General features: G+C 41.2%; 1 protein-coding gene across 4 annotated transcripts in view; it reads right to left on the reverse strand.

The window, feature by feature from the left end:
- Positions 1 to 16,874, reverse strand: part of TENM4 (teneurin transmembrane protein 4) — a 358,687-nt gene that overhangs the window by 209,035 nt on the left and 132,778 nt on the right. For 3 of the 4 annotated variants that reach the window (XM_086481677.1, XM_086481674.1, XM_086481673.1), the window contains 3 exons: positions 10,897 to 11,149; positions 5,550 to 5,648; positions 3,226 to 3,461 (listed from right to left, as the gene is read on the reverse strand). In XM_086481677.1, the coding sequence (XP_086337803.1) occupies positions 3,226 to 3,461; positions 5,550 to 5,648; positions 10,897 to 11,149 (588 nt within the window). The remainder of the gene's footprint in view (positions 1 to 3,225; positions 3,462 to 5,549; positions 5,649 to 10,896; positions 11,150 to 16,874) is intronic. The other variant, XM_086481675.1, reaches the window with a different exon arrangement.

Genomic DNA, 16,874 nt, shown 5'->3' on the forward strand with positions numbered 1-16,874 from the left:
TTGGCATTCTCACCCCACGAGACAAGCTTCTGCAGAGCTCATGAGATTTGCATAAGCTGTGTGTGTGCAAAACTTTGATGTGCATTGTCACCACTGCCTTAGTGTGTGTCTCTGAATATTTGAAAAGGTGGCAACAAGTCAATCAAAAGCTGGTTAATTCAAATGAAAACCAGCTTCTGGTGTTTAATACACCCTGTTATATTTTGTTTGTCATTATCTCTCCAGACCAGTGGCTCAGCCCTGTAAAACCTTCAGCTTGATCACAGTGTTGACACACGATACCAGCCGTTTGGCTTCCACAGACTTCTTTATGCCTCTTCTCCTCTTCTTTGAAAAAGCCCAGCAAGATAAATGAACTTCAGACTATTAAATACCATGAAGACTTTCATAAAATAGTGGAAACTCTGACTTTTAGCCTTAAACAAATGATTTATCAAGTGCTTCAGATGAATTTCAAAAATGAACTGGCTTCAGCAAAGAACTTGAGAAATTACCCCATGCCTCGTTGTTTCTATGCAGCTTTGCTTATCTCAGATGGTCGCCCGTCACAGTTGTGTCTGAGCATCTGTCACACAAAAAAGTATTGCCAATAGCAGAGTCGCTCACGGATCTGCTGACGTCTCTAGCTCCACACACTTGTACAGGTAGGTAAGGCCTGTGATTAGTTTTTAATATCTAAACAGATGACTGTGACGTGCCTGATGCTGTGAAGAGCATCCTGAAGCCTCAGACATTACACTGAAGTATTTCCATTAACCAATCAGTGTACAAAAAGATAGGGTAAATGCCAAGATACTGCCATGGGACCCGATCCAAAGTCCATTCACTCAAGTGGGAGTCTTTCCAATGACCTCGGTTTGCTTTGGAGGATGAAAATGGTCATTAAAAAGATAATTTCTGCGGTTGTTTTAACTAACAAGAGCAGATGGAAAGTAGCCAAGTTCCCCACATTCACGAGCTGTTATATAGGTTAGATCTTCTTACTCATGATTAAAGTTATACCTTACCACTCAAACAGTCCTCATGGCATTGAAAAGAGCAAGATACTCCTTAAATAAGGAAAGGTATCTGCAAGGAAACGCAACTATGCAAATATAGGGGGAAAAAAAACCAAAAATTGAAGGCAAAAGTAATTTGTTTTGCAAACAGACCAGGTTATATAAAACAATGAACAAGTTCCTGCTAAGAACGGCATAGTTTTTATCAGAATGCAAAATGTCTCAGCTTAACTTAGTGGAAGTACAAACATTTTGACTCCCTGATTCATTTTTTTTTCTTTTGGGTTAGGTGATACAATTCTTGTCTGCAACTTGACAGGATGTAGAAAATAATTACAAATGAAAAGGTTATTCATAATTTTTAAATGAGTTAATTAGTAAACCCTGCCAGAGTCACTCATTACAGTAATTAATAATTGATTATACTTGAAATTAAACACAATTTTTCATCAAAATCTAATTAAATATCTGCCTTTTTACTTGTTGATTAGAACACTGGGTCTGGTAGAGACAATCTTCGTTAAATATGTTTATGCTGAACTGAACCATCGAATTTGATTTTTAATAATTGATAGTTCCTTTAGAAATTAGTAATTATGACCCATAATTACAGCAGTTCAACCTGATCAGCATTTCTGGCACCTTGCCAGCCATCCATGGAGCCTCGCAAATGCCACGGAATTCATCTGAATGGAAAAAAAAAGGACAGGAGAGCACTCAGTGGACCTACCTTTTAACCACATTAACTGTGACTTTAAAAAGGAGCCTGATCCTTTCAGAACTCTGAAAAAGGGGTTTAAGTTGGCGAATACCAAGTGGCAAACCAAACTCTTCTCAATCTATCAAACGGCACACTCCTCCTCGGTCAGATTGAACAGGCACTGCTATTCTGAGTTATAATGATACTCCTCTGACACACTGAGATAATGTCCAAAGGAACTATGTTCAGGGCATAAGAGTACGAGACAAATGAGAAAGGCGAGTCCAATTGTACATAGCAAATGATGAAAATTGACTGCATATTTCATCAAACTGCTGCTGATTTAATGTTGGTTAATTAATCATTCCTGCTTCTCTTACAGGAGACATAAAAGTGACCAGAGTATGATGCAAGGCAGAAGTGGAAAAGTATCAGTCATTAAAGAAGTGTACATAAAAGGAACACAGTAAAAGCAATCCTTTGTGGTAGTGCTAATTATACTCATGTGAAATGAAAGCAAAAATCTTTCGATCCAGGCTAGGATTTGTAATTCTAACCACAACCTTTTATAGATCATTAGTGTACAGGAAGTCACAGCGATATCAAAAAGACTCATTTGTGCCATGAGAAATGGGCGTTTTTACCCATGATCACATCTGTAAGGCTCTGACAACCAGAGTTTGCACCACTGAGAGTTTAAAATAGAAGTCTAGGAATGGAACTTTGTAACACACTTATAACACAAATATCAAATCTAACTGAAGAAAAAGTAATGGTAACACCGCAACTTTACAGACTGAAAAATACAATTTTCACTTCCAACAGTTCTATTACTTTTGCAACAAACACTGAGAATGCTTTTTTGCAATGAACACTGACAACCCTTACAAACCAAAGAAATTCAGATCATGCATAGCTCAAAAAAAAATCCACTGTTCTCCACTCAAGTAGCGAATTCCCCAACTCCCCGTACTCAAAAAAGGCCCTGTTGGACCACAATCTAAACTCAGCCCTTCCCCATCCTCCCAGTCACCCTATGAACTTCAATATAGTTGGTTAAATGGCTAGGATGTGCCACCAAAAGATATAATAAAACCACATTTTTGTGTATCAGGATCTTGGTTCTGACCCTGTCCCATCAAAGTCAATGGCAGAGAACTCCCACAGACCTGGATGTGACTGTGATTGGGACAGGGATCTCACTGCCTGTTTTAACGGGCTGATTTGAGAAAATCTGGTGGGTTTGTCTCAGTCCAGGCAAACTTTCCTCTGCAGACTGTAATCAGCTCATGCCATTGACGGGAGCACAACGTATGACTCATGTTTTACTAAGCTCTTCTGGCTCTATGACACATGTTAGGCTCCCTCCCATACCACTGCAACCACAATTAAGTCAACAGAGACCTTATTTCCCCACCACTTTGTGCCACAGTCTTGACCCTCTGCTTCCCAAATGTTAGCATTACGGGGAGTTTTGCAGAGAAATGAAGGAAAAGCAGAAAAAAAAAACCCCAGAAATAAACTTACCTATGAAATACGCCAGCAGGATCACCAGCGTGACTGAGATGACAATGGCACTCAGAGCAGCGCATTTCCAGTTACAGTACTTATAGGGTTTCTTCAGGTTAAAGGCAGGCCTAGAGAAGGTACTTCTGGGAAGGGGCCTAGGGGGAGGTGAGTACACAGTGCTGGACGTCAAGGGATATCCCGGCGACGTTGTACAAAAAAGGGGAGAAGTGCCTCCAGGTTTGAACAGGAAGTGCCTGAGGGAAGAAAGACCAAAAGCAAGTGACTCCTCACACAAATCGAAGCCGAGGGAGACGTGGGGTGGGAGGATGGCGACTGCTGCCGGGACGAGGAAAGCAGCTCCACACAATGCTGGCTACAAACATGGATGGCATGCACGAAAGAGAAGAATAAAAATCAAAGGCAAGTCACACAGAGTAAAGGAAAACAAAACAAAACAGAAAAAATCACAGTGCCAACAATGCCACAGAGAACTCTTCAAGGGCAGGAGTCCCCTCTGTGGAAGAGCTGGCGTTAGTGCGAGATGAATACCCCAAGCACAGCTACGACAGACTGGTGGCACGGGCAGCACCGGGGGCCTGCTCACGCTCCCAAAGAGATGCCCTACGGAGACTGCAGAGGAGTGTAGGTCAGATTAAAGAGGGGAGGGCGTTTACCAATTCATTGATCACTGCATGAGAGCGTTTTTGGTGTGGCATCGGTGAATGGAGATGGGAAAGAGAGCTTAAGCCATTCCATAGCACCCAAATTGTCACAGAGGGGAATATTCACACTGCCCCCGCCCGGCAAATTTAAGCATCGGACAATGGCATGGCTAAAAGCGCCAAAGCCCAGAATTCAAGTCCTGTGTATCGCCAGCGGGGAGAGGTACCTGCTCCCAGAAAGCAGTCCAGAGCACCTTAGTTTGATGCCTGCCTTTAAAAAGTGTGAATTACTGTCAAAAAGGCAACAGCGTTTCCTGTCCAGTGACACATTGGGAGGCACCGTATTTTGCCCATTACTACCAAAGCAGCTTGAGAGCCAGCCCGTGAGGACCTTGTGTGAGACTCATGAAAGTCAGCACAAAAAGAACCCACTGCAGTCCATGAGTTCCTGAAATGAAATGTCCCAATGGGATTTCTCTCCACAGGAATCCTAAATGAAAAACCTAATTTCAGTGGGACATCATGAAGTATAAGGCATTCAAATTCCGGGAATGAAATTTGGGAAACGGATCTGACTCATCTATAACCATGCTGATGTAAAACAAAAATGCAGCTTGTGAGGACTGGGGAACAGCCTCAGTGCAGTTTGCACCTTCGGCTGTGGTTTATGGGGCCAGATTTGCAGCCAGCATAAGTGCAATCAGCATGGATCCATGGGAGTCAGTCAAGCCAGTGTATTATACCAGATGAAGACGTGACTCTATTTTCCCCTTGAAGTCACTTGTGCAGTCAGAGGGGGGAATGTCACATGCAGAAACATCATCATGCAGAAAAGCCACTGATTTGTGTTCTATAAAGTAACACATAATTCTCCAAAATAGGTGTTTGTAGTATTACAGCCACGGTTTTGTTGGTACTCTAAGCATGACTGCCGAGCATTAGAGAAAGATTCATTGTTTCTACTAATGCTGTACATCAAAACATTCATTTTTAGAAAGAGCCAGATACTATCCTGTGTTTTGGAAAGTATTTATTTAGACACAGATGTATCTGTTCTTAGCAAAGAGGTACCTGCAGTGTTCCAAGCACACCAATTGGATCTTCAGTTAATGCTGGCTACCAAATAAGAAGCTGCCAACACAAGGTCAACAGGTTTGGCACTAAGTGTCAAATTAAAAGCTGCTTGTAATTTAAAAGTTAAGTAATCAAAAGTTAGGTGAAGATGCCAGAATGGGCAGTTAAGTTAAAACCAAAGGCTTGGCTTACGTACACCACTAGCAGACACTTGTAAGATAAGGTATGTGGAAAATACCGGTTTAACAATGAAGTATCAGGCTGCCAGCATAATAACGGTTTAAGATTTTTGTGAAAATTAAATTAATCTTAGTTTATACGGGACTCGAAATTGCTGTAGGTACTTCTTACTCATGAAATCACTTTCAAAACAACAAGAGAAAAAAAGCAAGCGACATGCTGCGGCTCACTAGCATATTAATGAGTCTGCCATTAATATGTACAGGACACAGTGCTCCAAGCCCCAGAACCTCATTTTTTTAAAGCCATCTTGGAAGAGGCCAGCAATGGTGTTACCCTTAAACATCATTGATATGACCAAATGCTTTCATGCAAGGATCATAATGACTGTACAGTAAACAGGAAGACCACGTAAGTGTCACATACCCATCATTGTAAGCACCGTCATGTCGGGAGGAGGTGAGAATGTCCATCTCAATGAGGTTGTCCTGCAATGTCTCTAGGAATGTCTGCTTTGCTATGTTTCTACATACATATGGAAACATGAATGAAGCCAGTGAGTCATGCATATATGAAGTGTGATCTTATAAACCACAATGGTTATAGTGCAGTTGTGCATGGAATTAGAGTGATGGACCATATATTTATATGTGTAAGATGCTACACATATACATATATAGCTTTTAAGAATGTTCACTTCTCTCTATATACACTATATATATGCATATACACACATATAAGCACACACGCCCATGTGCATGTATAAAAAAAAGTTGACGTCTTTGTCCATTTCGCATTATTTATTGCCAGTTACACGTGAAACCTTCTGAACTGCTGGATTCAAAAGACTAGACTTCAATCCAGCACAGCTGTAACCCTGTCATCCTCCTGCATCTGTGCTATTGTTAGTCTGAAAAGGCATAGAACAGCATCCGTATCCCACTGTGGCCAATACCTTGGTAGCACACTTCCATCTAACGTCCTCCTGGATTTCCACCAAAAATCTGCCGCTCCTTTGCTTAAGGTTCAGTTTTGCATTTGAGAACTTGTTAGTCACCAATTTAATTTGTTTTCCTTTGTGGGCAATAACTTGTTATTTGGAAGTTTCAAAATGCAAGTTTTGCTCAATATGAGTGTTCCAAATAAAAGCCTCTCGGTGATAAGCAGCTGGAAGCTGGAAGAAGGCTATGCTGTAACCCAAATTCCAACACCAGAGTATTGCCTGTAATCTGGAAAGTACAGGCAATAGGCAGGATACTTAGGGCCTGTACGTGAAAAAGCCTGGTTTCGACTTTGCACACAATAGTGGCAATTTACAATACCTGGCCTCCCCGGCCTGTACTTTGATGAGTCACATTTTGACCTGTATATGCTAAACTCTTCCGTACTGTTTGAAGAGAATAGCAGGAATGTAAAGAATTAAGTCAGAGGCACAGCTGGGAACAGCCTGTGTCATTCTCACCTTCAGGCTTGTTTCTCAAGACCTGGTGAAAGAACATTCTTCCCATCTTTTATAAAACAAAAACCAGTCCTGATTTTGACCATGTCTGTTTTCTGCATCAAAACCGAATCTAAGTCTGAATGTGAATAAAATCCCTGGCCCAAACTAGCAAAAGGAACATAACAGCATTGTGACACTTTACCACTTACGCAGGATTAAGCACTTACAGGATATAAATGACATGATGTGAACTCAAATGAGAACTTCTCTGTCAAAGAAACTGTGTTCAGGTAACACGTTATACCAAGAGAAACCAGCCCTGTCACATTATACAAACCTTGATACTGTCTCTTCTAAAATGTCCACGACCTTAATTTTAATTTCTACGTCCTCCTCCTGCTGCTGCTAATGCCAGCACTTGTTTAGCTCAACTCATTGCTTTTGGAGGCTTCTGGGCTGCTTTGACAGAACAGATCTACTCCTTGATCTGAATGAAAGCAAAGTGACTCCTATTCATAGCTTTGGAGTAAAGTGGATCGACATGCATGAGCTGTGTGGCAGAGCACTTGAGACACCAACCCATCCCCAAGTGTTGGTGGCTTCCTCGCATTCCCTGGGAATGCAGGAAAGGTTGGATGTTGAATTCAATGCAAAAGAGAAGCAACACATGTGCATGCACTGAGCATTTAATGGGTAAGAGGCAAGCATCTAGCAACACACCAATCAATAAAAGTTCATCAGTAGTTAAAATCCATGTCAAATTGGTTCCATGAATTTCAGTTGCGGATTGTCAATAAACCAGAAGAGGGGAGGGTTATATAATCTTGTGACGTATGTATTTGTACCAGAGAGGTCGCTGGGTCACTGAGGTGACTAACGCATGACTGTCCTCCTCACTGAAGGCTGGACAGAGTCCGCTCCCTTGGAGATCACCTGTGAATAGCTGCCCAGTTACAAAACACTCTCCCTCCTCACTATGTGGTGGCAGAATCTGACCTTACACGGTTACCACATGGAATTTCCTGGGAATGAAAGTCTCCTCAAAGCTGTTGGTTTGTCAACTAAACGTCCATCTAGTCGGCATTTATTTGCTCCCGCAAGGTCAGATGTAAAGGAACAGAAAGGAGGCCACGGAAGAAGGAAGAGTGAGGAATAAATAAGGGGGGAACTGACTTACCTGTCAGGAGTGACTGCTGAGCAAAGATCTTCTCATCACAACCTTGATAATATATTGCTTTTAAAGCAACAAAAAAGGGAGCAGACAGGAAAAGAAAGAGGAAAAAGGAGAAACAGAGAAAAGGGAGTAAAGGGAAACTAATGAAAAGGGGGGAGAGAAGAGGAGGGGCTCTTCCTCTTACAACATACAAAGTTCTCAGGTATAGGATATGCTCATGTCAGCTGTACACCTGTGCTACACATCTCTGCTTGCCTTTGCATTACAGTATGGGAATTTCCAGGCAGTGACAAACCATCCTAAATTCCCAGTTCTGAATACTGCCTGGCGTCCATGGCAGTCAAAATCAAGCCTGTTCAAACTCTGGGGTGCTTAAAATCTGTAACTGCAGGCACGTTTCACAGCCTGTGACAATCCCTGTTCAAAAGACGTAGCTTTTTCTTCGTGTTTTCTCTCTCTGTTGACTAATATGGGATTTTTTGAAAAAAGGATATTCAACAGAAATACAATTCCATTTTTGACATGAGATTACTATAATCTCCTATTGCTATACTTCAAAGGCCTTAATTCTTGGATTAATGTCTCTTGGCCAGGATTTATTTTATTACATATTGGACATTTTATTCTCTTAGGTGGAGGTCTTTTTTTGGTTCTACAAATCTTTGCAGTGGGGAAGGTGAACTTCATGGAAGAGGCGGAATTGGGCATCCAGGTTTGCTAAAGAGGTCTGAATCCTGGTCTTTTATGTCTACAGAATTCCCACCAATGGAAATGGAAGACCGCAGCATGTTGGAAGAGCAGACTGTTAGAGTGGAGATTTGTCACAGATTTTCTGATCATCTATGCAGCGCAGCCTCTTTGCATTATGACACATTATAACTCATTTTCTTTTCTTAATGTTGCTCAATGTAGGAACAAAAGCCTGTCAGTCATGCTCTGTAAATGCGCTCATTTGCTGTTTGGCATAAAATTACAGATTCTTTTCCAACATGTTCATTGTCTGGAGGGACACTGGGCAAAATTACACCATTCCAACCGGTGTGTCAAAAGCCACAACATCAGTCTTGAAATTACCTGTTCTACCTAATTAAGAAAATGGTCACATTAAGGATCAATTATAAATGTGAGTGATTTGTGAATATATCAAATGATGCAGAAAGATCTCTTCATGCAGGTAGACCTCCAACATTCAGTCTGGTTAACAGCAATAATGTGATAAATCCAACTTGCAGAAAGAACAGTCTGCTTCAGATGTTGAAAAATTTTCATCCACGATGATTTTGTGGAGAAGAAACGAGGACAGTCTTTAAAGATGTACTCATTTACAATTTAACAGGAGCAGTCCAGGACTGGCCAGATAATTGTTCCGTCTATGAAGCCCCGCGTTTCTTAAGATGTGGTAGGGTTGTCTATCCAGCTCCCTCTCTGATTGCCACCAGAACTGGATAAATGGGGGCAGGATGTTTTCAACAAAGAGCTTTTATCTCTGACATTCCTTCATTGATCCAGCAGCAAGGACATTCCTTCCCAGTTGTAAGGTGCTGTGCGTTCTGAGAGACTCCAGTCAGATGTGAGGATGTCTTGGCACTATTAAACCAGTATATTACCTCTTCTCTAAAGAATGCAAAACCTGGTTTAGAAAAAGGGACAGGGCTTCCTCCAGAATTATAGAGGATTATTCGCAAAAGGGCTGCAGGAGTGAGGCCCAAGTATTTTTTAATGTCTTTTTTTTTTTTTTTTTTTTTTTTTTTCCCAAAAGAAACAACACATAAAAGTCAATGCTTGGGTATATTAGTAGCGTAATATAATTAATGAAACTGTTGCCAAATCACGCTTGCAGTACTTGCTTATAATTGTGTCTTAATCTTTTGGATCCAGCTTCTTAGTTGGGTCTTTTTAATCAAGCAGCCGCAGAGAAATCAATTACCTGTATATGCCATAAAATGTGATATTGAGGTCTGTTTTGGAAGTTTCAAGGGGCCATCAGACATAGTTCATTCTCAAAAAGATCAACAGATGCGCTCATTTTCAGAAAAACACCTTCTTAGCAGAAGCTGGCAAACCCGGGTGCCTTTTGTTCCAGGATACAGACACAGCTACCACTGATCTCAAAGAGATTCCCACAGGCTGATAGGACAAATTTGGTCCCAGCTCAGTTTTCAGGTAGTATATGTTTTTTGCTGTCTAAAATCTTCCTTGTTGGTTTGAGAAGGTAAGGCAAATGAGGGGAAAAAAGGCAGCTAAGGAACTGCACCACGTCAGGCCTGGAAGACTTCTCTCCAGACTGGAAAATATACCATGTATGGGGACTAATGGCAGCTATGATGGCTACTCCAGCATCTCCAGTGGTTTCTCAGTAGCAAAGGAAATGGTGAAGCAAAACCTCTGGAGAATGCTAAAAAACGAGTTTCAGGTGGACAACAAGAAGCAGATGCCCTCACCATCAGGTGGTAGGACTGAGGCTGAGGGAGTGTAACAACTCCCCTTACCAGAATCTACACAGAACCTAAACAAAGCTATGAACTAGAACAATTCAGTGCACCCTTGTCACACCCTTCCTGTGTTCATAGGTGGAAGATGATTTAAATGCTAAATGGAAACATCATTAATTCAGCAATGCCTTGCTAGCCAGTGTTTCATGCTTGTTGGAGCGACATTGTAAGGTAGTAAAATGCTGCAGCCGACCTCTCGTCATGGGGTAAAACAAGATCAGCCTTTCCTGAATGAGGTACTACAAAAGTATCTGCTTGATGAGGCACAGATAGAAGGCTAAATCTTTTCAATATATTGACTGATTTCAGTTTCTCAAATAGGGTATTGATTTATTTACTGCACAGGAAGAAAAGACATCGAAGGAAAACAAAAGAAAGAAAACCAAGAATGTTTTAATCTATGATTCTGATTCCAATTTTAAACGAGGAAAAATAACCTGACGGGCAGCTGTTAAAGACAATACTTTCAGATTATGAAAGAAGAGCAAATTCCTCTTCTCCTAGCTCAACTAAAAAGACACAAGGAATAAAAAATACAACTCAAAATATTTAAGCCAAACATCAGTTCACAAACTGAACGGCTAGCTATGCAGATGTGTGCATCTTCCGTAACACCCTTAGCACACACAGTTAGAATGCTGTGAAGTCCTAAAGAAAATTACCTACCTAGTCTCCAGTGGGATGTTACTGTTAAGTAACCAGTTGTCCTGAGCATGGGCTGGCTCTTGAGTGCTGGCTGGTTGTTCTCCAGAAAGAGAGTGGTCCGTAGGAGCTGGGCTGGGGTTGCTGCGTGGCGTGAAGTTCCCTCTGTTTAGGGAATTGATGGAGGCCGCGTGATGTTGATTTGGGGTGTGAGCATGTGATATCGGAGGTGGTGGAGTTCTAAGTCTTGAATGATTTTGAAGATTCGGAGGATGATCTAAAAGAGAAGTAAAATATTTTTAAGGTTCATGATTGGAGTTGTTCCATACTGCACTCACTTCTGCACAGGCACTCCTAAAAAGTCTGCAGGCTGGGATGCCACGTATCCTAAATCAAACCCCAAAGGGTAACACAGCCTTGTTCCATGTGCTTTAAGGACAGATGCACTGATCCCCCAGCCGGCTAGAAAAATAGTTCGGTTTCATGCACAAAACTTACGAAAGCTTAAAGCACTGCAAAAAGGCTGTCCTGACAGCCAAGTTAACTCCGATGAACAACTGCAGGTTGCAAACTGCAGTCTATCTATGACACTGATTTGTGATAAAGCATGAAAAATACAACCAGCCTGGATAGATAACACTTCAGAGCAATTTTATGATGGATATACAGCTTCCAGTGAAGTTTGTTCTGCCTGTTTTGCCAGAGAACTTTCAATAGTTAAGTCAGCAAGAAGACTGAGAATACATTTAATCATAGACTGCGTTTAGGGAAAGCCATAAAATTGTGTCAGGGTTACACAATTTAACAAAATCCAATAGTTTGTATTGTTAGAGACGTACTCAACCCGAGTAAAAAATGCATGTGGCATAGAAACTGAGGTGTCAGGAAAATGAAATAACATACGGTGAAGACAGATGTAAAGATCAGTGATATGGCTACTTGGAGTAAAAGTGCTTGTTAGCCAAGAGTCTGAGGGAGATAGATGGAGAAAGGCAAACATTTAGGAAACACCAACGTAGTGCTGATTGTATTGGTATTTTTTGGTTTTTAATTATTATAAGTTTAATGCTTTCTAAAATTATTAGAAGTTTTTTAATTATTATAAATATCAAGGATTTCTTTCTGGAAATGAAGAAAAACTAAAATATTTGATGGTACTGGAGGGAGACTGACAGTTCAGCATACTGGATATGGGATACAGAAAACTTATTCCTCTCTGATTTTAGTAAGTTTATACTTGTAAGTCATTAAAGCACAACACTTATTTGATGCCTCATCTCAAAAAAAAGCTTATAGTATCAATCTAATACTTACCAGACAGACTTCTGTTTCATGAAAAACTAACACTCATGTACTCTCTAATTAGAGAGCTCGGAACTGAACGAACTGTACACAGTCCTACATTACAATGAACGGTACCAAAAAGTACCATGACATTCAATGACACTTTTGAAATCTGGATTAGAACTTGGAATCAGAAGAGGAACAGAGGAAGCACCACAATATCTCTGCAGCCACTTGGATATTTAGGCACATAAAATATAAAGATGTGTGAGACACGTCCCATCCTTTCTCTCCTCACCCTGTATTACACACCACCTTACCACCAACTGTATCTGATTATACCAAAACCCTAAGGGTGGTTGAGGGGGTCTAGCAAAAAAATAGACGTTAATTACAAAAGTGCCATTATTCTGTTTGAATGTGTATCTACCTCTGGCTTTGTTAGGTTAGACATGGGACTAGGGATATATATTCCACGGGGAGAACTGAGTGCTTTAGTGCTTTTTACCCTATACTCTGAGAAAGGTCAGAGGAACACCTTAAAAGGGCTGTTTTCTCTATTGCACATCAGTACAGTAGAGAACAACGTGCTCAAAAAAAGAGATTCGTACTGTCATCTACATTTGGACACATAGATTATTCCCAGGAATCTAATGGAGTATTCAGAAGTCTGTCTTAGAAAAGCTTATCCAAAATTAATAACGTCATACTGGACTGTGATCTAAGACTAGTTAGCCCTGAAAAATTCTGTACCTCAGCCGGGAAACCAAAGGGAAGGACAGAGAAACCACCATGGACTGTACGGACAAGGAATATCAGAACTGAATCAGGTCTGACCTCAGCTCTGCAGCACCCTGTGAATCGAGGCATCCGGCCATCCTTGGACTGTGTATTACTGGGGACTGTCGCTTAACTGAAGCCCTGACCATGGAGGTAACAAAAACAACAGTGGAAGGATCCTACTGCTGGGCTAGTTAAATTGGTGACTCCTTTTCCCACTCAGCAGACAGCAGCCATGACTGCTTGCCCCCCTTGCCGAGAGGCAGAAGGAAGGTGGGAACCTAGGCACAGAACGCACCAAACCTGCCGTCTTGGGAACACGGCTGCTTGCAGACAAAGGGAAATAGGAACGGTATATTAATCCCAGGCTGAGGGAGATGAACGTAAACAGAGGATTTCCAGTTTTTAGGGCTGTCAATCTATCACCAGTCACAAGAACTTAATTCATCCCAGAGAAAATGACTTGTCTAATCAGGAGCAACACACCAAAGGTTTCCAAGATCAATTCGAGGTTTTATTACAACTGATGCCTGAGATGAATACTCTATGTACACAGGAAAGGGGGGCAAATGGGTGCATCCTGGAATATGCAATAGGGGATTTGTGAAGTTCTCCTGCCATCAGTTGACTTTGCCTACTGGAGACACCATTTTCAGACTGTGAGTCAGAGCCTGTTTCCAAAGATCTGTTATGTAAATTCCAATTTACACCCTATTATTGCAGACACATTGCAGATGCTATTATGGATAATGCTTTCAAATCAAGTAAAAATGTGTCATTTTCATTCTCTATTTGCATATCCTCTGTGATTTCTTTGCTAAGTAAAGACAGCAAATCTATCTTACTCTGGTCTATGTGATTTTTCACAGGATTTTATAGCTTGTATTTCTTTTTTTCTGACATTTAGGTAGCTTTTCCTCCCAGAATGTTTCTAATTTCATTCATATACAAATTCTGAACACTTACATCATATCTGAGCAATATTGAATTTAATATACCTTGACTAGGATTAGCAACTATTTCTCTTGCCTTATGATCCTTTTTTTTTTTTCTTCTTCTCAAGTTAAGAAACACTAGAAAAAAGGTATAGCTTAAAGCACAAGCTATGAAATCTTCCTACTGAAAATTACTGAGGCTGTGCAGGATTTTCTTGATGCAACAAAACTGTTGAGGTTCCCACCCTCTGCCGTCACCAAAGATCCTATGGGATTTGCAAAAGACAAGGGAAGCCCACAAAACCAACTCTTTCTTGATTTCCTAGCTGTCCCCTTATTTGAACAATCTCTTTTTAACTTGTTCTGCAATGTCTGAGTGTTATAAAGTGTGTGGTTATATTTGCCCACAGGAAGGAGAACCTTAATGCTGCCTGCAGTGACTCTCTTACATCATGTACGTGCATGCACCTTATATAGTAGGAAGATGCTCTCACTGTCCTTCTATATATTATACATAAATGTTGTAAATTTATAGCTGCTTAGGCAGCAGCACTGAATTTTTGCAGGTCCCACCACATAGGTGGGATACAGGGGGAGTAAGCTACAGCCTTCTACATCTACCAACAAGCTTTTACTGGGTCAAGAGCACCATAGGAATTCATTAGACTTTATAGAGGAGCAGGACATCGTGGCCTCTGCGCAAAGTGTACTAGGTCCCCCAAGACCTTTCTTAAGTAACTGGAAGAGGGCTAACTGTGACTAAGTTATCTTGGCATACTCAAAAAGAGATAATTTTCAACATTTTTCTTCTCCCAGTCTTCCTCTTTAGTTTCCAAAAAGACATGGAGTTTATCACTCCCTCTCTACCTGTTGTTGGAATGAAAAACCTGACATGTGCTATTCAGAAGGACGAGCTAAGCTAACAAAGCACTGAGGAATAAAACAAACACCCTCTAAAACACCCCCCACCCCCCCACCCCCCCTCCAAATTTCTAAGAGTCTCCAGAGTCAAGCAACACAGTTCATGGGATGATTTTTGTCTTGAAGGGACAGCAAAAAAGATCTGTCAACAGCAAAGGAGCCCTCCCAATATTGGACACCAGGCACCAATGAAACAGAGTTCCAGAGATAAAGTTCAACATTCCTAGAAGATAGGCTGGCACTGTGGAACTCTAAATAACTCAGAACTTAATGAATGCGTCTGTAAGCCTCATTTCTTCTAATGGGTCTCCCAACTGTGTCAAACATGAAATACGTCAGTATTCAAATGTAAGGAAACATCGGAAATCTGATTGCAAAAAACACCAGTGAAATCAAGTTGCCTTTGTGTTGCTTTTTTTGTTTGTCTAACATTAAAATGTCATTGAGTAATACTGGTTTTGTTACCACAGATAAAGCAGAGCTGAAAGATAACTCAGTTAATGAAGCTTGTAGTTGGCACATATTAGAGAGCCTTGACAGAATCCTGTGAATGAAGAATGGAATAAATGTGAACCATAAAAAGATTACCAATGAGGAGCTACTATGACAAAATTTGAATAAAAGGTCTGAACTCCACGTTCCTTTTCTTCTCATTAATCTTTAATGAGTAGTACTGTTTTGAAATTAGTTTATGTAACAATTGCACTTTCTGATTCATTAAGTTTTGGGATTGTGTTGAGGGCAAATGTGCTAACCTCAGAGTGAAAAATACGTTCTCAAGTTTTTTTCTCAGCTTCTCCTGTTCCTCCACACATTTGTCATTTGTATGTCTGCTCATACTCAGATGGCCTGATGCCTGACTGCTGTCTGGGCTAGGTACAGGAAATATTTCTCTTTACTCATTGTATATAGTGCCAGGTGGAATGAGTCACTCATTGCTCCTTTGAACTTAAACTCCACAGGAGCTGTGATGACCGACTTGGTAGTGTGACTTTGGGCAATCATGCTTATACCCACAGACAGAGAAATCTGCCCTGTTGCAGAGGAAACAATCTTTTATAAAATAATGAACTCTGCATTCAACCGATAAGAGTATCTAAAAGCCTTGGTTCATCTCCAGGACCGTGTTTCAATCTGCTGCAGATGTACACTCACAGCACTCACCCCACCAGCCAGCTGAAGTTGCCTTCATAGGCTCCCTGTCCCTTTGGGTGCCATGGGTATGGAAGTCGGGCTGCCTTCGCTCATTAATCTGATGAGCCACCTAAGGTCAGGTGGACTATGAAAGACTGAACTGGGTCTTCCCCAGTAACCTTGTTGAAGCACAGAGAGTTTGCTGTTAAAAGTCAGACAGCTTGCCAGAAATAGGTTCCCTATCAAACCCATGGCAAGCCAATGATGGCATCTGCAAAATGAAAAGCAAGCAGGGTATTTCACCCCCAAGTTGTCAGACAATCGAAAAATATGAGGAGAAAAACTAGAATGGGAGATGCTGTCTGCTCAGAGGGTACCTTGGAGGCTTCTGGTGACAGCCAGGATCAACTGCAGACCAAGCTTTTCTTACGTCTGCATAGAATCCAGCTGCAAGTGCAACATCTGGACTGAGCCGAAGCAATGTGCAAAGGTGGCACCTTTGTTGTACCAAGCAGATCCACCTCGGGGCTGTTATTTGATATTCTGCAGTCTAAAGGAGAATTTCCTCCTTCAAGGAATGTCCTACAACAGGCTCTGTCTACATGGGAGTCTAATGAGGAAGCCACTCCACAGGATGGTGATAGAGGTGGAGTGAAACGGGTCACTCAGTATTCAGAGGATTTATCTGCGCAGAGATGTCTGTTTTCCCTCACTAACACTTAAAAACTGGAATTAGTGGTACAGTTTGAGTGACTGGATCTCTCCTTAAGAAGCATATCCACTGAATCTGACTTAAGACAAGCTTCTCCTACCAAGAGGAGTGTTTGTACCACGCTGTGAAATACGTGTTTTTCTGTAACAACATCTTGTGCTGCTGGTTTTCAAAATGCTAAGCCACAAAATGACACTGAAGCATAACAGAAAACAAGGAACTGATGTATAATCTCC

The sequence above is a fragment of the Leptosomus discolor genome, chromosome 1 (genome assembly GCF_034619465.1).
Source record: "Leptosomus discolor isolate bLepDis1 chromosome 1, bLepDis1.hap2, whole genome shotgun sequence".
Lineage (NCBI taxonomy): Eukaryota > Metazoa > Chordata > Aves > Leptosomiformes > Leptosomidae > Leptosomus > Leptosomus discolor.